This window comes from Prionailurus bengalensis, chromosome C2 (genome assembly GCF_016509475.1).
Source record: "Prionailurus bengalensis isolate Pbe53 chromosome C2, Fcat_Pben_1.1_paternal_pri, whole genome shotgun sequence".
Taxonomy (NCBI): domain Eukaryota; kingdom Metazoa; phylum Chordata; class Mammalia; order Carnivora; family Felidae; genus Prionailurus; species Prionailurus bengalensis.
The window spans coordinates 58,523,164-58,544,552 of NC_057350.1; the positions used below are offsets into that span (position 1 = coordinate 58,523,164).

At 38.9% G+C, this 21,389-nt stretch overlaps 1 protein-coding gene and 1 pseudogene across 2 annotated transcripts in view; both read left to right on the plus strand.

Annotated features, from left to right (window-relative positions):
• CD96 (CD96 molecule) overlaps nt 1–20,154 on the plus strand; it is a 95,361-nt gene extending 75,207 nt beyond the window's left edge. The window contains exons 9-14 of one of the 2 annotated variants that reach the window (XM_043594097.1): nt 2,476–2,544; nt 3,060–3,143; nt 12,102–12,164; nt 12,971–13,057; nt 17,094–17,217; nt 19,138–20,154. In XM_043594097.1, coding sequence (XP_043450032.1) covers nt 2,476–2,544; nt 3,060–3,143; nt 12,102–12,164; nt 12,971–13,057; nt 17,094–17,217; nt 19,138–19,246 — 536 coding nt within the window. In that variant the 3' untranslated portion in view covers nt 19,247–20,154. Of the gene's footprint in view, nt 1–2,475; nt 2,545–3,059; nt 3,144–12,098; nt 12,165–12,970; nt 13,058–17,093; nt 17,218–19,137 lie in introns of both variants that reach the window. The other variant, XM_043594096.1, reaches the window with a different exon arrangement.
• Nucleotides 6,558–11,820, plus strand: LOC122491423 (annotated as a pseudogene).
• Nucleotides 20,155–21,389: the final 1,235 nt, after the last annotated feature.

A 21,389-nucleotide genomic window follows, 5' to 3' on the forward strand; every position in this document is an offset into this window, starting at 1 on the left:
ACCAACAATAAAAGTTTCACTCTCTCCTACATGAGGAATGGAGTCCCAGAGTAAAGAGATCCTTCTTTTTGTCCTTCTGAGAATTTCTCAAAAACTGGATAGAGTCTTTCTTCTCTTTCTCCTTCTTTTGCTTTCACCTCTTCTTCCTCTATTAATTAGGAGAAACACCTATCTCTCAGTATTTCACAGTATCCAAAGATTACTTATGACCAGTCGTTTCTATCCTTCTATGCAATTTTTCCTTGCCTTGTTTTAAAAGGAAGATGAGGTTACTTTAAAAGTACATCACAATACAAAAATTTTAAAATAAGTTACCGAAGGAATTGCTGCAGATAGGGACAAAGGTAGAGCCATCTCAGTGAGAGAAATGAAATTCAAATTCATTCTGTGATCCAGTAGCTGGAATGACACAGTCATTCAAGAACCCAGGTTTCTGGCAGTTCTGTCACCTTTTATTTGTGGGCTTCTATGCCTCCCTGCATCATAATACCTGATAGTACAGGAGGGAAGATCATGGAGGATCTTACATGGGAGGCTTTATACATCAGGCCTTGAAATGACAACCATCACTCCTGTTCACGTCCCATTGGCTAAGACACAGTACATGGCCATAGCTAACCAACCGCACAGGAAGCTAGGAGATGCAGTTCATGCACACCAGAGAGAAGAATGGGCTTGGTGGTCAGCTGATAGTCTGCCACGCTGACCTTTATTGTCACTAAACTCTGGGAACAAGGGCAGTGTTTCTCTCTCCATGTCATCCCCAATTCTCGTACACACTGAGCACTCAATAAGTATTTGCTGGGTAAATGAAGCTGTGCATATTCAGTATTCAAAACATTTTTTCTGCCACCCTGATGCTTGTTGCCCATTTTAGTTCCTCATATGGCACCATCTGAAGCAGCCTCTAACGCATCTCCCCATATCTGACTATTCACGGAGCTTGGGCAGAGCGTGTCTTTGGTGTTCATTAGCAGGATTGCAAAATAATTGTTGTTGATCATTTCTCTAAATTAGTTATAGATGCATAAACCATTAGGCCAATTTATCAATGTGTCCTACATGTATTTTTTTTTTTAGGGATTTGATTACCCATGGTTTTTTTTTTTTTTAATTTTTAATGTTTATTTATTTTTGAGACAGAGAGAGACAGAACATGAACGGGGAGGGTCAGAGAGAGAGAGAGACACAGAATCTGAAACAGGCTCCAGGCTCTGAGCTGTCAGCACAGAGCCCGACACGGGGCTCGAACTCACGGATTGCGAGACTGTGACCTTAGCCGAAGTTGGACGCTTAACCGACTGAGCCACCCAGGCGCCCCACCCATGTTTTTTATTTAAGCATGTGATTTGCCAGAGCTGAGGTACCTGGGAGGCTGGGATACCATTCACTACTATCTAAAGCTTACAAGTGAATGAGCATACTGACCAGCATACTATGAGGATATTTTTCAGCATATTATACACAGTATACAGTATTCTTTTTTAAAAGACAGGTGAGAAATTTATTTTTTAATCATAATAAAAAGAATTTCTGTGTTTCTTTTGAAAATTGACTGTTATGATGGCCACAAATGGCAGAACATATACTCTTTATTTCTTAGCATTGTTACTAGAAAGTTCTGATGCAATGTGGGATCCACATCTGTTAAGAGTACATGCCATCAAGAAATGCATTTTGTGTGCCATCCCCACTCAGGTTTAGACAGAGGTTAACATACTTTTTCTAACCATATTTTCCTTGGCTTTAGTTTCCCTTTCTATCTACTTCTTTTGTCTTCTTGAATTGAGTATTTATGTATGCGACCTTAAATATATTTTTGAAACAAAGGAGAAATACACAAAAATAAATGCATTAAACATTTGTTTTCCCAAGAGGTAAACCATGTTTTCAAATGGAGTGTGATTGGGTACTTTTCACTTTCAATCTATCTTGCTTCATCCCCTGAGGTATTTTCAAATGAATATGAATTCGTCTTTCACTTTGGGAGGAAAAGAGAGAGGGGAAGAATGGGAAATGATAGACTGTAAACATGGGGATGATTTTTGAAAGCTAAGAACTAACGTAGACATGTAACCATATTGAGCATATTAAAATATGTACAATCGTGAAAACTCAGTACAAGGTAATTTCCGTGAGGACAAGCACCTCATGTTCATTGTTGAATGTAGACTGGAGCCTGGCACACAAAAGACACCGAAACATCATATTTTGAAAGTGTGAATGTGATACACTTGGAGAACTGAGTTAATATCACAGAAATGATATTGAATATTGGGTATGTAGCCACAAGCATATGCCTTTTGGACTCAGTTGCATCGTTTATAAAATGAAGGCAGTAGGCACTGTATTCACCAAGGTTCTTTCTGATTCTGATATTCCATGCTCTGCGTGCCACCCTTGTTAATTACAGCGGCATATCAAACATGGGAATGTATATACCTTAACACTTTGGGAAATTTGTTTTCAAAATAGGATATCCAGCTACATCATCAACAACCCTTGGAGACGTGGGTACATCGACTCCAAATACCGTCCCTCAAGGTGAGTACAGCAAGGCTTTCCTTATGTGACTGAAAAGAGACAAAACACAAGTTTCAGTATAGCTATGACAATGTTGAGGTTTGGGCAAAAGGCTACAATTGTCATTTAATGTTTGATATTTTGGTTTTGAGTTGCTCAGTGGCAAATTGTAATCTAAATTGTGGCTATATATTGATATGACAATCACTGTAATCTTAAAAAGATGGGTTGGTGAATTATTATACTGCACTTCTCATTTCTCATGGAATTTTAAGATAGCATTAAAGTAATCTTGACAGTACTCCCAGTGATCTGAGTTGGTGACAGGAACAGAAAAAGAAAATCAGTGACAAGTCGGCATTAAACATAAACTACGGAGCTTTTGCTTAATATGCCAGCTGTGTTCCCGTGTAGGAAAGCATATTTTCAATTTCAGATTTCCCCAAAGTCACATAGATTAAAAATTCAGCACATCAAAGTAAAGTCAAATTACAGCTGTACAAAAAAGGTTGGATTCTGAGAATTTTGTCTTTCAGCCAGCAATTCCAATGCAACTACTCAAGTCTTCAACTACTCTTGGACCTCGAGCGGGAAAGATACCAAAAACTGTACACGTGACTGTGAGTCCCTTGGGGTCTTCTGGACCTCGTTAATTCATCCAACACCTATAATGGACAACCACTACGTGCTCTGTTCATAATCATATTAACAAACACTAAACAAAGCATCTACTGTGTTTAAAGCACTGCTGCAGTTAGTTGCCAGGGATACATCTGTGAACAAAACGGAGCTAAGTTCCAAATTCTAGCGGAAGAGAGACGGGCACACGGTGATGAGTGATCGGGAATAAATAAAGCAGCGGGAGGGAGACCATGAGAATCAGGTGTGAGGGTGGGTTGCTGTTCTAAATAGGGTGGTTTTGCAAGGCTTTACTGAGGAAGGTGACATCTGAGTAAAAACATACCTAATGGAGACGAAAGAGCAGACTATGAGTGTATCTGAGGAAAGAGTGACGTGTCCAGAGTACACATGTCACTAACGACAATGAGAAGAGGGGGCCCAGTGTGAGGCACAGAAAGGGTCTGGCCATTTAATCTGGCTGCCTCTCAGCAGCCTGTGCTGATGCTGCTTTGGCAGGTAGCAACAGGATCTAAAGAGGAAGTGCACTGCCTCTTAGTGGTAGAAGACGAGGATCTGTCTGTGTGGTAGGCGAGTGGCAAGGGCTGTGGCTGCAGCAAAGCCCCCAGGGGCCGCTGGTGCAGAACTCTGGATTTCGCTACTAGGCCCTTTTGCACAAACAGTGAAGGTGCGTGTCTCTTTTAGGGAAGCATTTAAGTTGTACGTTTAAAGCCTCTAAAAGTCTTTGATACCCACTGGCTCAGTCATCTCACTGCTGGGAACTTGTCCTTAGGAGATTAATCGAAGAGCAAAAAGCTGGGAACTTGTCCTTAGGAAATTAATCGAAGAGCAAAAAGGAACATGTGTGATATTGCTCTTTGTCGCATTAGTTATTGATTTTATCTCTTTTGTGGACTTCAGGTGCACACATTTGGATTAAGCATAATTCTTAATTCAGGACACACTTTCACCATTAGTCCGTGCATGATTTAATTTAGTGTAATGTATTTCTTTTAGTATATATGTTAATATAATAGACACCTGTGAATTCAGTGCCCAAGTGCAAGAAGTGAAAGGTGCTCAGAAGACAGAGCACCCCCGGAGATCCACAAATAAGTGTAACCAGAGGTGGCGTGGCACATTCCTGTGAAAAGAAGAGGCGATTAGCAAATGGATCTGGAAACATTGATTATTTATAAGGAAAAAAAGTATTAAAATATATGTCTGCCATGCACATGACAGAAAAATAAGCTCCACAGCATATACGATCTTTATGTCAAAAGCAAAACATTAAATCATGTAGTAAAATAAAAGTGAACTTCCTTTTGGCTTTGGGGTAAGGAAGGGCTTAAAAAAGAGACATAAAGCACGAACCATAAAAATGATAGAAAAGCTAGAATATACTAAAATTAAGAAAATTATTTTCATCAAAAGACGCCTTAGCAAAAATAAAAAAAAAAGGCAAGCTATCATGTGGGAGCGGATATGTGCCACATTATAGAACTGATCACTGAAAACTGATCAAGAATACATAATTGACAAAGGAGCAGAACTTTATACCAAGAGTATATAAAGAATGGCTACAGATCAATTTTGAAAAATGCAAAAACATTAGAAGATGAGCAGAAAGGCACATCACCAAAGATATACCACGGTGGCTAGAAAACATCCAAAGAGGTGCATAACCTAACAATCAGGAAATGCAAATGAAGACTAGAATCAGATAACCATTTCACATATAATCAATCAACACAAATTAAGAAGTCTGAAATTGCCAATTTCTTATATATTGCTGGTGAAAGTATAAACTGGTACCATCATTTCCCATCATTTTGACATGATATTTTAAAGCCAAACATTTTCATACCCTACCAGCCAACAATTCCACTCCTGAATGTATACTCCACCCCCCAACACACACATTAGTATACCTATCCAGATATGTACACAAATGTCAGGGAAAACACTGATAGCAAAAACTATACATAACCTAAATGGATAAAATACTGAAGAGCAATGAAAAATGAGTAGATGACAGCCACATACAACAGCATGAATGGATCTTAGTAACATTGTAATGCGTCAAAAAAGTAAATGCCAGGTGACAATATACGGAATGATATTTTTAAATAAAATTTTAAAGCAAGTACAGCCAGACACCATGTGGCTTAAGCATAATATATGATAAATACTTAAAAACTGTAAAAGCAAGTGAATAATGGACATAGCATTCAGAACAGCATTTGCTTTGTAAAGGGCATACAAGGAATGAGACAAGAAGAAGGCGTAATGTTTGTAATTTATTATAATAGTCCAAAAATCTGTATGTGTGAGTGGGGGTCTGAGGGTGTTAAGGAAAAATATGTCCAATAATAAGAGAATGTGGAATAAGATGAGATCATAATTCAATGCAATATTATGAAGCCAATCCAAACAATAGCCATGCTGTGCTAAGCTAGCCAGTACATCTTATTGTAAAGACAAGGGTACTTGCTGGAAAATTTTTACCCATCAGATATAAATTGAGATTAAAAACCTTAGTTAGATCGGGGATGAAAGTCCATACTTAATAGACTAACATTTATCTTCTATGGTGTTAACATAAAATTGAGTTTCTAATGAACTTGATGAAACTCTCCTTTACCTACACTAGTTTGTCATCCTTGATTCTTGATAGTATAATACAAGTCCATGAGATCTTTTTTGTTGTTGTTGCTTACTTGTATCCTCAGTGCCTAAGGTATATAGTTGGTGCTCGACAAATATTGTTGAATAGATAAATGAATTAATACTTGTTGGTTATGGCAGGAATTATGTAGCAATGCTGATAAAAGGTTACTGGACAATATTATAGGAAAAAGCTGAACTCCAACTTAAATTTATGCTATAATTACATATAAATTATCCCATACTTTCATTCTCAGAATAATCCTTGGTGTCTAATGATTTCCTTTATTTTATTTGTTTTTTTAATTGAAATTATACTGAAATGTAAGATACCCAAGAATAGGGACCTAAACCTTTTCCTGCCTTGTTCGCTGTAGTATCATAATGACTGTAGCCATGGCAGGCATACAATAGGTGCCCAGCAAATATTTCTTGAACAATTGAAAGAATCTGTGTACATGTGGGTAAAGACAGGGAAGAAAATACATACACGCATACACAGTGAAAAGAAATGATCTAGGGTGGCTCAATTGGTTGAACGTCAGACTCTTGACTTCAGCTCAGGTCATGATCCCAGGGTTGTGGGATGGAGCCCTGCATTGGGCTCTGTGCTGAACATGGAGCCTGCTTAATATTCTCTCTCTCTCTCTCTCTCTCTCTCTCTCTCTCTCTCTCCCTCCCCCTCTCCCTCTCCCTCCCCCTCTCCCTCTCCCTCTCCCTCTCCCTCTCCCTCTCCCTCTCCATCTCCCTCTGCCTCCTCCACCACTCATGCTCTCTCTCTCTTTCTCTCCAAAAGAAAAGAAAAGAAAAGATCCACTTAATTGGAATTTTCGAACTTTTTGTTTGCTTTAATTAAATTGTTATTACAATATTATGTGTGCCCAGAGTAAAAAATAATTCCTGTTCATCCCATGCATCGTATCGTTATGAAACATAGAGGCTACCCAAAGTATTTTCTGCCCCAGAAACTGGAAAACTAAAAGGGGAGTGCAGGAAAGTGCTTTATAATTTACACAAATATATTCTTGGTCTTTTTAATAGATTTCGTAATGAAATGAACTATTGTAATTCTTCATATCATCTTTCCTTTCCCACCTGAAAACTTCGTTTATCCTCAAACATCTCTTTATCATTCTTACCATAATAGAGCCTTAGAAAATGTGAAATCTAAGAAAGGACTCTGAAACCCAACAAACAAAATTTTCTCAGCAGTGAAAACCCACATTCCTACTTATGCAAATAAGAATATCTTGTTTACTAGTTGCCATTTTTAATCCATAAGCTTAGAGAAAGAAATTCCCTACAGTGAGTTGCTCTATTTATAATCATTCACAAAAACACATTAGGATCCGACAAGTTAACATTGATTGCTCACTCCCAAACTATTTTTGAAACGTGTTTCTACTCGTTGGATTGGACCGTAATGTGACATCCAATATTAGATGATGCATTTGCCAAGATTCATGACAGGCATTGGTAATAGGATTTTTTTTCCTTCTAGTATGTTTATTTCAGTAGATTTATGAAATGTTCACAGGCAGATAAAGAATGGTAATGGATGGATTTCTGGTGAAATAAACCCACCAACACTGTTTCTAAGGCTCTTGCTATTTCCGAACACATTCTAATGGGATATTTGCTTATACATGCATTTTGTGTAGCTTATATATATTTGGATGTCACTAGAAGATTGTGAGTGCATTGCATTTTCACTAATTTATAAGTATATGTTTTCATATATTCTTTTGTTGTCATTTTATCCACTTGAGAATATTAGAATCTAATCCTAGTCCAGCTTCCAAGTTTCCAACAGTCTGGAACAGAAATGTGTATTTTACTTGAACCACTTATGAAATGGGGGTACCAAATCTGACTATCTAAATGCCCAAAATATATAAGGTTAATAACATCCTGAGACATTTGCATCTTGACATTCAAGTGATCAGGCCATGGAGCAGAAAAGTGAAGCTTGATTACTTTTTTTATTTCTGTTTTCCCTTCCATCCATCGGGTCCAGTGGAGCCTAAAGCCACATGAAACTCAGTCAGTCTGTCTAAGTTAGACAAGCAGAAAAATGATATGCGTCTCCACGGGCCCCTATGCCTCCAATTTGCCTCATTACCAAAATCAACAAGCTCACCATTACCTCACACACGTGCATGGCCACACCCACACCCACACACACCCACACCTGGGCCTCAGAGTACTTGTTAATGACTTCACATAGGGTCTTTATTTTGTTCTTTGACCAAACATTCCTGTTTCTTCAAAATTTATGTACTTTTCTTGGCAAATCTTGCAAGTGCATTGTTTTCTCTGTCCTTGGTCCTGGTTGGTTCTCTTCAGGCTTTTGGTAACTGTGCCGAATAATTTCATAGCAACCCCTTCTATTTCCATAGGCGGAGGGGATGGAGAAGGTGGAGTTGAGGGCTTGAGGGTCAATGGCAAGGACATAGCAATGCCAGAATCTACAACAGTGTTGGGCCCTGCTCCTATTTCAGGCTGCACAATATTCCCTGCAGTCTTGATGTTCCCTGATGGCTATGATGCTGATTCTCTAAATTCGCCACTCTTGTCCTCAAATACGAAAACCTTATATGTCTCGGATCACTTCTCATTCAGTTTTCCTCTTCTGTAAAACACTGTCCTCCTCCCATTCTGTTACCTAGGTCCTGATTAGGTCAGCTACAAATTAAAGATTTGTTTCTCTGATTTTAAGTTCTATCTTCTGTTAAAATGCCAATTTCTGAGGGCACCATGGGTCTCTCCACAGATAGCACACAAGCCTGCCTTTCCAGAGATCATGAGTGTCATCTTTTTTCATGGTCAGGAAGAGCATGAGGGTCTCATCTATAGATGAAGTGGTCGTGACAAGAACAAACATGGTAATTAGTGCCAACATTTGCATCCTGGTATAAGGAGTGGTGCGTCCCAGTGCATATTTACCCTGAAGAGGAAGATGGGGTAGACAACCAAGATCACTGAGATCCCTGTATCCAAGCCCTGCATCTCTGAATATTTCTTGCCACCCATGCCATTGTTTCAGGACAAAATCAGGGACAGAAGAATTCAGAATGGCTTAAGGATGATTGGATAACTGAGACAAGTCTTGGTAAATGTGAATGTAAAAATGTACATACAAAAATGATGCCCAAATTTCAGAGAAGTTCAACTCACATCAAAAACCGTACAAAAATAACAGAAATTATCTGTAGCTTTATCAAAAAAGTAGCAGTTTATCTTCAGGTAACTATGGACTTTGATATGGCACTAAGTAGATTTTCCTGCAAAGGGAAGAGGTGTCCAACATGTCATAATATTATTGACAACCATAAACCGGCTGCAAAAATGAATGTCAAGAAAGTTTTTGCAACTAAGGAAAAATACTATGTTGTCAAAATTGATTCTGCTTTTACCATAGAAGAAAAATATCCCTTTATGGTAGAAAGACATGCCAAGGCACATAGGTTCCTTGTTGAACAAGCTTTTCCCAGTGCTAAATTTAAATAAATTGTGGAAGAATCCAATGTTATGTTCAAGGAAGAATATAAAAATTTATTTGAAAAACTCCAAAAACACAGCATCCCTGTGTTCGTATTTTTGGCTGATAATGGTGATGTACTTGAGAAGGTTATCCATCAAGCTGGTATTTATCATCCAAATGTCAAAGTAGTGTTTATTCATGGATTTTGATTAAAATGGAGTCTCAAAAGATTTAAAGGAGAATTAACTCATGTATTTAACACACATCATGGTGGCTTGAAGAACACAGACTATTTCAATCAATTAAAAGACAGTAGAAACGTAATTCTGCCGAGAGACTCTCAAAGAAACTTAAGGATGGCAGATGGAGTAGCCAATGTGGAACACATTCTGAAGATTGGATATCTAAATGATAAAGTGGATGAGCTTTTAGAAAAGTATTATGTTAGTGAGAGATGAATCATTAGAGGTAGCCAACTCTATCTTACTGAGGATTCTATATGGAAGTATTCTTCAGGAAGACCTCTTTCCTGTGGGAGCAATTGATACAACAATTGCTCATCTCTTTGTCTCGCTGAAAGACTCTTATGTATAATACATTCTCGCTCTTAAAGTTTTTTCTTTACGTTACCTAAGTGTTTTCAGACATGCTGAATCCATCAACTGGAAGCTCCTTTTTCTTCATCTCTCTCAACACACTCCCCACTATATTTTTTTAACAGATTAAAAACAAATCTTAAAGCCAAAATTAGAAAAATAACTTTTGCTTTTCTAAACGGATTCTTATGTTTAATTTTATCACACATTTTTCTGAGGAGTCTTTTTACACTTGGAAAATTCCTGGAAGTCTAAAAAGGAAGATTTATGAAATGGCAAATAATTTGCATAATTTTAAGTCCTACCGTTTTTGTAAGTTGCATGGATCATGCCGATGGTATCACCATCTCCTGAAATCGTGCTATGCTTGGTTATTTTGCCTGAAGAAAATCAATATTGACCAGAAAAGATTGGCATTCTAGATTTGGTGAAAAAACTGTTGTTTTTTACAAATGGTCTGTATGTACTTGCTGATGATAAACATGAAATGGAAAAAAGAATCTTAATACCCACTTCCCTGAAAGGGTTACTACTTGTTCAACTATTTATATCTCAGCATAAATTAATTTATCACATCCTTTCTTACAAACAGACTTTGAAAGATAAAAAATAAAGTGTCAAGCTCTAAAAATAAGTAAAGGAGGCACCATATTGGGCAAAAAAAATCTTGTAAGCTTATCTGGAACAATTTGCCTTCTTCAAAATTTTACCTAAATCCAGTCCTGGTCCCAATTTCTTTTTAATTAGTTGTTGTTATTTGTTATTCAAATCCCTAACTTAATGGCTTAGCCTTTTAAAATGGGCTTGTAACAAAGGGCTCAGTCCATCATCACCTTGGTATTCTTTCTAGAACAGCAATAATAAAAATTAATCAAGATCACCTGTGCAGGGTCAGATAATTGTACTGAAGATAAGAATGTACCTCCCTGAACTAGTCACACTCAAAATAGCTGTGTGCAAAACCCCCTTATTTCTGGGGTGAACCCCAGTGGAATTAGCTATGGCAGACTGCACTGTGAGCCATCCCCAGAGAGCATGTAGCCACACCTCTTTGAAGGGCCTGATAATATACCTTCAACTGCCATTGGCACCCAGGGAGGAACCAGGAAAGAGGAGGACTAAGGACTTTTTTTTTTTAATGTTTGCTTTGGTTTTGCTTATTTGCTTTGGTCTTGACACACAAGAAGACACTTAACTTGGAAAATCATAGATGCTAATGTTTTAAATAAATGAGCATGGTGTTTTTCTACCAATTGCAACTATGTGCGACTATAGCTATTTTATTTTACACTACACTATAGGCCTGAAATGCACAGCCTGCCAACAAGTGGAACTTTGCTGCCAGAGATGGGGAACTAAGCAAAATGAGTCGATAGATCTACTTCAAAAGCCATAGGTACTTCCTGAGTTTGCTGCCATCGACTCAAGGGGAAGGTTTGCTTCTGAATCCATCAAGACGACTCACACAGCAGCTAGCGTGGCCTATGACCATAGGGGGCTGATAATTCATATTGACACAGTTCAGTTTTCATAGCCAAACAAGAATGTCAACTTGTGCACAAATACAAATTATTTTGTTCCCTCATGCGTGTTCTACCAAGGTCTTCAAAGTCCTGTTGGCACCTTTTCTCAACAAAGGGCCACCATAACACAGCCGGGCTTTCATTCTCTCCCACCCATTGGATGGACAAGAGAATAGTTACAACACACTCTCTGTGGCTAAAGGAACCTCTCCTAGTGTTTTCCTTCCATTCCTTCTTCCTGCTTCTAAGTGGCAATAATCAAAACCTTCCCTATTGGAGACATCTAGATCACAAGTTTTCCCTCAACTCCCGCTTTATTTTGGGACATTCTTATGTATGCTGTAGCGTAGTTCAATGATTTTACTTTACATATGCATTAATAATATTTTTTGTTTTATTATTTATATAAATTACTTATATATTATATATAAATATAATATATATTATAAGTATATATAAGTATATACTTATATATAATATATATAATATATAGTATATATTATATAAGTATATAGTATATAAGTATAATATATATATTATATATATTACTTATATAAATTATATACATTAATAATATTTTTTGTTTTATTATTTATATAAATTACTAACTTCAAGTAAAGGTCAAGAAGGGACAATAAAATAACACCTCTTATGCAGCTTGACTCTTCCAATATATTCTTCCCCTAGCAGCTCCATGGATGCCCAGTGAAACAGACAGTTCATCCCCCTCAGGTGTAGGCTCAACAATTCAAGGTGAGTACTTGGGGGAGATTTAGGGTCAAGGAGTATAATGACCTGCTTTATTTGGGCAGAGGAGGAAAAGCAAGGACAGGTAAGAAACCAATCTCAGGTATTTAAAAGTGTACCTTGATGATGAAAACAGTAATAAATAGAACCAAAATTTTTCCTAGTCATAATCATTCAAAGAAGATAGAGACCAAGTCTTAGATTTTTTTTCCTCTATTTTATTTCACAATGAAATCTACAAAATAGCATTGCTCGGCTAAGCAAATTCATTAAAATTGTATTGTAAGTGTTAATTTTCCATTAGAAAATGAGATGATTTGTCAACAGAGATTTTTCTACTAAAATGTTGCAAAATAAGTTTTATTGACTTTTTCAAACACATTCGAGTGGGAGAATTGGTATTTTGAGTGGCTGGACCCCTGATACCCTGGGAGAATAGGGCTAAGTCGAATTTTTCTATGGCTCCAACATAAGACATTTTCCCATAACCACTTAAATTTCTCATGGAGATTATTTAGCAGATATTGTTTTGTTATATGTGCTATACAGCTTCTCTCTCTCTCTCTTTTTTTTTTTTTTTTCCTCTAAACCAATAGAAGGTTTCACTCCTTTGGTAGCCGTTAGATCCTATGGTCTTAGCCTTGCCATAAATTGGTCCTAAGAAAACTTTATACATAGTACCATAGGAGCATTTAGGCCATTAAAATTGAGCCCTTCCAAGTAGCAAGTGAAATCCAATCATGATTCTACACCGCTTGATGGGGTTGAGGTGACTATTAGGATCAGTTCGGGTATGTCCTGTATATCTCTAGGTGATGTCTTCACCAGCACAACCAGAACATCTTCAGAAGTTCCCACAACTGCCAAATCTACTAACAGCAGTCACATCCATATCACTGGTGAGTCATTTACCTGTTTAAAAAATTGTGTGTCTTACTCACTCAACAAATAATTTGTCGAGTACCTACCATTTGCCAGACCTGGTGTCGGTTGTTGGATATACACTGTGAAAGAAGTAGATCTTTCTCGTTTTGTACGTAGAAGAGACCTGTGTAAACATTGGCCTTCTGAAGATTATAATCTATTATGGATGACATACAGCAAGTAATCATATAATTAATTTGTGACAAATGCTATGAAATAGTACAAGGCGTTGTCAGAATATAACAGAAAGATCTGATTCTTACTGGGAACAAGAAAGGAGCCTCTGAGGATATATTGAAATTAAAATCTGAAAAATGAGGAAACCTAGCCAGGTGAAAAGTAGTGAGAGCATTTTATCCTGCGAAAATATATCTGAGACCAGAAAGATTGTTGGAACAAAGAGTATTTATATAATTAAACTAATAACATTTTGTCAATACTAAATATGATTTCTTGTTTTATCTCATAAGAGATCAAGGCCCTCCTAACCCAGGGGCATTATCAAGTCTTTCACTTCAGGAGGTGGTCACTTGACTGGTGAATGCTCCAGTTGGGTACTCAGCTTATTTTGCATCGAAGGTCATCCAGTCCTCAGATCATTGGAGTGCCATCCTGCGCACAACATGGCACTAGGACTGCAAACTGAAGGCCCAACAGTGTCTTTCAGATATTGGTGGCTTAAAACTGCCTGGTTCAGAGATGGGCAAGATTGGAGCCCTGCTTCTCCATTGAGACATCCCTGAAGTCAGTGGTCTCATTTTCTGTATTTGGTAGGGAGAAACATTTTAAGCATTGATGTAAGACCCCTTTAAAACCTTTTGTTCTTGGGGTGCCTGGGTGGCTCAGCTGGTTAAGTGTCCAACTCTTGATTTGGGCTCAGGTCATGATCTCACAGTTCATAGGATTGAGCCCCATGTCGGACTCTGCACTGACAGCATGGAGCCTGCTTGGGATTCTCTCCTCTCTCTGCCCCTCCTCTGCTCTCTCTCTCTCCTTCTCTGTAGCTCTTAAAAATAAACAAACATTTAAAAAGTAAAAAAATAAATAAAACCTTTTGTTCTTTTATTTATCTGAAACTTTGGGAGTAAAATGTTGTGTCCCACCATGTTACCAGTGTAGAGCCTAGTAAATTTTGACTTGACTAAAGTAGAACTTTGTGTAGTCTTGGGTTAGCCATCTGTATGATTGTTTCCCTTATGATTGTGATAGTCCAGTCTTTACCAGTTCCACTACTTCCATGAACTATTGTGAACTAGTCACCTGCACATACAACATAGCAAATGGGGATGCATTATAGGATTACATGGGCTTCCAGAGTGCCCTCAGCATGTGCTTGGACAAGGCTGAGGTAGGGTGAGCCTCAGGAAGATCCTAAGTCTCTAGGTGTGTGTCATAAACATGACAATGTCATATGGCTGCAGTCTAAGCTATGTAATACATAGAAAAGATTTGGTAACTAATATTTTGAACCCAGTTTTGCCTATACATTTTGAGACTTTGCTTTATAAAAAGCAGCATAATAAATCTGAGACAATAAAAGAAATTAAAAACCTGGTCTCTACCTACAAACAGTTGACAATCTAGTTGAAGCAATAAAAAAATTAATCCAGATAATTCTGACATAAACTGGACATTTTGCCCAAGTGATCTGCATAATCTGAAGAGTTATCAATAATGTATAAGGAATTTCACTGGAGTGTTACTAGAAATAACAAAAGCCTGGGAAAAATTTAACCCTTGAATGTTAAGAAACTAATTAAATAAACCATGATATGTCTATACACTGGGGAACTATCCACTCATTTAATCAAATAAGATAAAGCTCTATATATCTCCATGGAAAACATTCCAAGAGCATTTTTTTAAGAGAAAGAAGCCAGTGACAGAACAACTTGTATAGCATGCCCTCATTTGTAAGAAAAGAAATACATATTCATTATATATATATAATAAATATAAATATATATAATATATGATATATATGTAAATGTACATAATTACATATAAATATATATGTATATAATATATATAAATATGTATATAATATATATATGCTTAGATATGCATAGAAAATTTCCAGTAGGATACATAATTAGCTATTAAAATGTTTTGCCTCTAATGTGGGTTACCGCATCTAAAGCCATAAGGACACTTCCTTTTTCATTATAGTTTTATATTTCTATACTGTTTGAATTTTTAACATGATTTTAAAATGCTTTTCAAAAAGGAAAATATTAAGTAACTATGTAATTATACACATCCCCTTTTATTGTCTGCAGTAAAATCAGACAGTCTTATTTCCTAAGAGAGTTAATTTTCTTAATTCTTCCTTCATGTTAGAAAAAAAGTAAAACAGTCTGGAATATGATATTTACATTGCCTCTGGTCTAAAATCAACAATATTTGAAACTCTTTGATTCATGCAGCTTGACTTAGTGTTCAAATGCTAGAAATATAATGAATAAATTGAGTGTGGCTATAATCAGAGGGGTAAGAAAAATCAGTCTACATTACTCACCAGTATAATTTCTACCAGTCCTTTACTTTTTTTTAATGTTTATTTTTGAGAGAGAGAGAGAGAGAGAGAGAGAGAGCAGGGGAGGGGCAGAGAGAGAGGGAGACACAGAATCAGGCTCCAGGCTCTGTGCTGTCAACACAGAGCCCAACGCAGGGCTTGAACTCAGAGACTGCGAGATCATGACCTGAGTTGGCTTAACAACTGAGCCATCCAGCAGCCCCTCCAGCCCTTTACTTTTTGACTTCCACCCTTTGCAGACCACAGAAAGAGCAAAACTATCTGGCTTTTGCTTTACTCCTTTGGTCACTTCTCCCCTTTCTATTGCCTAAAGGTAGAGAAGGAGGAAGAAGGAAAAAGAGGGACAGTGGTAGAAAAGATTAAAAACTTTCTATTCTGGATATCATGCCTCAAGTGACATCTAAATAAAAGTCTTAGATGATGGTCTCTTGAGCATACAATTCTATAGGTATTACCCAGGCCTTCTCGATTTGGGACTTTCAAGGCATTGGAATGTTACAGTTATAATGCCTTTTACTCTTTCTTCCTCCTCCTAATACACTCAATAAATTCCAGAAAGCATTTAATGACTCCTTAAAGAATAGGAGAAGCCAAAGGTAGGGCATTATTTCACATATAAAATTCCCTTTACTGGAGTAAATTTGGGGTACAAATCTACAGCTTATCACTTTTACTTCTTCCTTCTTTCTTTTTTTGTTTTTTTTTTTAATGTTTTATTTTATTCTTGAGACAGAGAGAGACAGAGCATGAGTGGGGGAGGGGCAGAGAGAGAGAGAGAGAGAGAGAGAGACACAGAATCCAAAGCAGGCTCTAGGCTCCGAGCTGTCAGCACAGAGCCCGACGTGGGGCTCGAACTCACAGACGGTGAGATCGTGACCTGGGCCGAAGTCGGAAGCTCAACCGACTGAGCCACCCAGGCGCCCCGCTTCTTCCTTCTTTCAAATTTTTTTTTTTCAACGTTTATTTATTTTTGGTACAGAGAGAGACAGAGCATGAACGGGGGAGGGGCAGAGAGAGAGGGAGACACAGAATCGGAAACAGGCTCCAGGCTCTGAGCCATCAGACCAGAGCCTGACACGGGGCTCGAACTCACAGCCCGCGAGATCGTGACCTGGCTGAAGTCAGACGCTTAACCGACTGCGCCACCCAGGCGCCCCGCTTCCTTCTTTCAAATAACATTTCATTGCCATCATGTGCCAGGAATTGTTCAGGGCCTCAGGAAAATGAAAGGGGGGGAAAAAAAAAGATGGATTCTGGAACATTCTAACATTCTAAGAAAAACATTCACATAAACAGTAACTTCAGAAACTCAAAAAGAGAAGTGAGAACAAGGCATAGATATGATCCCAGAGCATGACTGTAGTCAGTGGTGGACCTTGCAGAAAACATGTTTCAGGTAGGAGAGAGAGTTCAATTAATCATGCTTTCTAGTTGCCAAAGTTTGACATGAAAGTTCGTCTCTCTGCCCTTTGCAGGTATCGTGGTTAATAAACCTAAAGACGGAATGTCCTGGCCAGTGATCGTAGCAGCCTTGCTCTCTTTCTGCATGGCATTGTTCGGTCTTGGAGTGAGAAAATGGTGTCAATACCAGAAAGAAATGTGAGTATCATACTGAATCTGCAGGAACAGAGATGGTTTCTCAGTACAAAACATTCACGCAGCACTGAAGTATCACTCCTGTCCAGAGTTCCCCTCCTATGTAACTGAGGACATGAGGCTTGGGGAAGCCCAGAGAAGCTTCCCAGTTTGCTGAGCACCACACACAGCTGGGACTAGTTGCAGAACTTGTGACTTGGGGTCCCCCTCTGTTCAGTCCGTGACACTCGTCAGATGGGACAAGTCAGTGGGCATGAAATGAGAACTGAGCCTTGCCTCACCTCAAAAACTAAAACTGATTTTTCTTTTAATCTTCATTATTTTTTTCATTTTCATGCATCTCTGAACTGCCTGGGCCCAGCTGGGCCTAGATGCTCAAGTGTGAAATTGAGTGAGAAAGGTAATTTTAAGAAACTCCATCTGCTTTTCGGCAGAATGGGCTTTTACCGCCCTTTTCCCTTTTCCCCAAGGAGAAAAGAAAGTAAATGGTGGGTTGCCCCTCTTTTGTCTTATGGAAATATTTTCCAAAATTCTTTTCCCTTCACTCAGCAATCTGCAATGACATGTAATATTAAGCCTCACTTTTCTGACTTGGCTATTTGGGATCCAGATTAGACCATGATTGGAGGAGACCCTCCAACATAGAGAGCATCTCTTCTACATCTCTTACAGCTACTATCTAAGATGCCAGTGCCCACTGTGCAGGACCTTCTACTGAAAGTATCCTTGAGCACTCTATAATCATGTGCAGGGAGTGATTCGTGGTGAGAAAAATAAAACAAAATTAAAAAAAAAACCACTAAACCAGTAGTCAGAAATTCTGGACTCTTAGCCAAGGACTACACTTTGGCTACCATATACCTTGAGGAGTTATTAATTTCCCTGAAAAAACACAGATGCAGATTTCTTAGAATTTTTTCCACCTTTTGATATATATTGTCTATGTGAAAGCATCAGAAAGCCAGGTAATAGGCATTAGATATTTTTATTAACGTGAGAAAACGGGAATCTGAGATTTTGAATTGACTTTTTGATTATTCTGTATTCAGATGTTTGTGTTATATAGAGATGAGAGTCTCTCTTTCTCCCTCCCCCTCTCCCTCTAAATTGTTGGAGAGATTAAGGTGCTGTGGAGTTACTGAGAAGAGTTGGAGGTGTTTGAGTCAGAGACATAAATGTTCTCACAGTTGTATTTCTGTGTCCTGATGTCAAGAGAGCTGGAGCATTTGTGCTGCTCACATGGAGGCCTGATACACTTCAAAGAGATGAGTTGTGCTAACATGAAACATTATATAAAGATGCCTTTAAGAATGTTCACAGATTCAGTTGTAAGGGATTCTGGCATTAACCATCCAGTACCAACCAACTCAAGGATTCAGAAGAGCTTTTCTTCCCACCTCAAACCTATCCCCACAGTATACAGCGAATGTGTGGGTGAGGGCTGGGGGTAAGGTTGGCAAAGGGATTATTTGAACAGCTTCAGTCTTTGGTCCCAGAAGTTAAAAATTGTGTCTCCGGAGGAGTGTTTTAACCCACATAAGAGAAACACCTCTTCTATTAAGAGGCAGTTGCCATGGAGAGTGTAGGTTCTGGTTCAAAGCCTTAAATTGCTGGTCTGGTTCTCTTTAGCAAGTCGCTGAAGACCTCTGAGCCTCAGTATTATCTGTAGAATGGTGAGAACAATATCCAATCCCTAGATATGAATTAAATAATGTCATGATAAAAATGCTTTGCCAACTATAACATACCATGTAGATATTAATTAGTGATACTAAAATAATGCAGATAACAAGCAGAAGGTTATGCAAGGAAAACTTCTGAGAGGACCGGTGGGCATGTCTCTTGCTCTGTTTCCTACTTCCCTACTTCCTTGAATCACCGCCTCACATTCTCAGCAATGAAAGAGCAATGTTTTTTTCCTAGCATGGAAAGACCCCCGCCTTTCAAGCCACCTCCACCCCCCATCAAGTACACTTGCATTCAAGAGTCCATTGGAAGTGATCTGCCTTGTCATGAGATGGAGACACTCTAGTCCCTTGAGATTTTGCCATAGAGAACTCGGCTAGAATCCTGCAAGAAGGTGGACATTGTGCTTTATTAATATAATTGCCCTCGAGTCAAGCCTGTACTGCAGCTGAAGTGGATGTCAGAAGTGAATGACCTGTTTTCCCAGCAACCCACCCTCTTTCATCTGCACATGCCTGAAATTGAGCTAGAGTGAGAGGTTATGTCACACCCATACCCAATGCAATCTGCAGAGATTTTCTTGTTTATGTAAGAAGTGCAAATCAGACTGCTGTTGTTAAAAAGTACTTGCAGTGTTTTTATTTTTCATTTTCGTTCTCTGACTGAGGTGACGACAATGGTTTCAAGCATATGTCCATGCCAGAGCCTCTTCTTTTTGGATATCTGCCACCATGCTGAGCTATTTACCAAAAGTGTGACAATCTCTGAGGTTTGTTGCATTTCCTAAGAAAATTGCAAAAAGAAGAAAATGTGCAAGTTCTAGCAAGAGTTCCAAATAAGTGCAAGTTGTCTTTGTACTGAAAATATTTTGCTTGTGGAGGAAAACAGAATACCTTGCACAAGAACACCAGTCCCAACCCCACTTCCTCCCACCATGTTCCACCCAGCCTTCTGCCCCATGGGATGAGGAAGGATCCAAGGGAAAATTAGCTAATGACCAAGTAGCCTAGTAGACACAGGTAGCACTTCACTTGCCTCTAAAATGATCTGCACTAAGAATGGTCTCATCCTTAGCTTTATCTGTACGTGTGTGTGTATCTATCAGACTATTACAAACTGTTGTGTGAGTAAACAGGTAGCCTAACCCCAAACCAAATCCTGTAATTCCTGTTCTCTTTTTCATCTGGGGACTCTCCCGTTCATCCAATCTATACATTTTGATCTGTCTTGAAATAAATACAGGTTCAAATCAGACTAGCATTGATGAATTAATCCTGCTTCTCCCGTGTTTTACAAAATAGTTCAAACAGAATGCAAAGGTGATGGAAAAGAAGCCTAGTTAGCCCAACTTGTTCTGTAGTCAGCAATAGTTCCTGAGTGAATAAACTGCTGATGCCCTTTGTCCCTCTCAGCCACCCCCGAACCTCTGCCCTAGGAAGCAAGAACAGATGTTGCTGTCAGATATGATAGGGAAATGCTGCATGGATTTTAATCTCAAAAGGAACATTTAGTTCCTTTGTGCTTTTCCCTGACTACGTGTGAGAATAACTCGGAGAGTGTGTTGATGCTTTTTGAACATCATGGCTGTCCTACTCTGGAACAATTCAGTCAGAATCCCTGTGGAATGAAGTCCTGGCATCAGGACTTCTGGGTGATTCAAGTGTTCAGCCGGAGTTGAGAACTACTGAACCAGCGGAAGTCCTTTCTCATTAATCAGAATCTTGGTGGGGCGCCTGGGTGGCTCAGTCGATTGGGCTTCTGACTTCGGCTCAGGTCATGATCTCGCAGTCTGTGAGTTCGAGCCCTGCATGAGGCTCTGTGATGACAGCTCAGAGCCTGGAGCCTGTTTCAGATTCTGTGTCTCCCTCTCTCTCTGCCCCTTCCCCACTCGTGCTCTGTCTCTCTCAAAGATAAATAAACATTAAAAAATTAAAAACAAAATCAGAACCTTGGTTAAGTGCTTATTTCTTGTGGTGACCAGCCTCCAGTGTGTCCTGTGTGATCCTTGCCTCTCATATAGTCCCCTGTGATAGTGACCGCAACTGACTTCTGTAGCTGACCAGGGCTAGGGTAAGGCAAGCAAGACACCTAGGGTGTAAACTGTAAAGAGGTCTTCAAATCTGGTGCCACACTCTTCCACGGGCTTGTAAATGAGTACCAGTCCCAGGCCTAGTATAACCAATAAGAAGTCACCAGAGTGCGATTTCCAAGGCTAGGTCATAAAATACGTTGCAGTTTCTACCTTGATCTCTCTTTGCCCACTGTGTCTGGAAGAAGCCAGTTGTCGTGACATGAGGACACTCAGGCAGCCCTGTTGAGAGGGCCACCCGTCAAGGAACTGAGGCCTCCTGCTAACAGAAAGTATCAATTAGTGAGCCATCCTGGAAGCACCTCCTCCAGCCCCCACGTAAGTCTTCAGTTAACTGCAACCTCAGTTGATCCTTTGACTGGGACCTCGTGAGAGCCAGAACCGCCCGGCTAACCTCTTC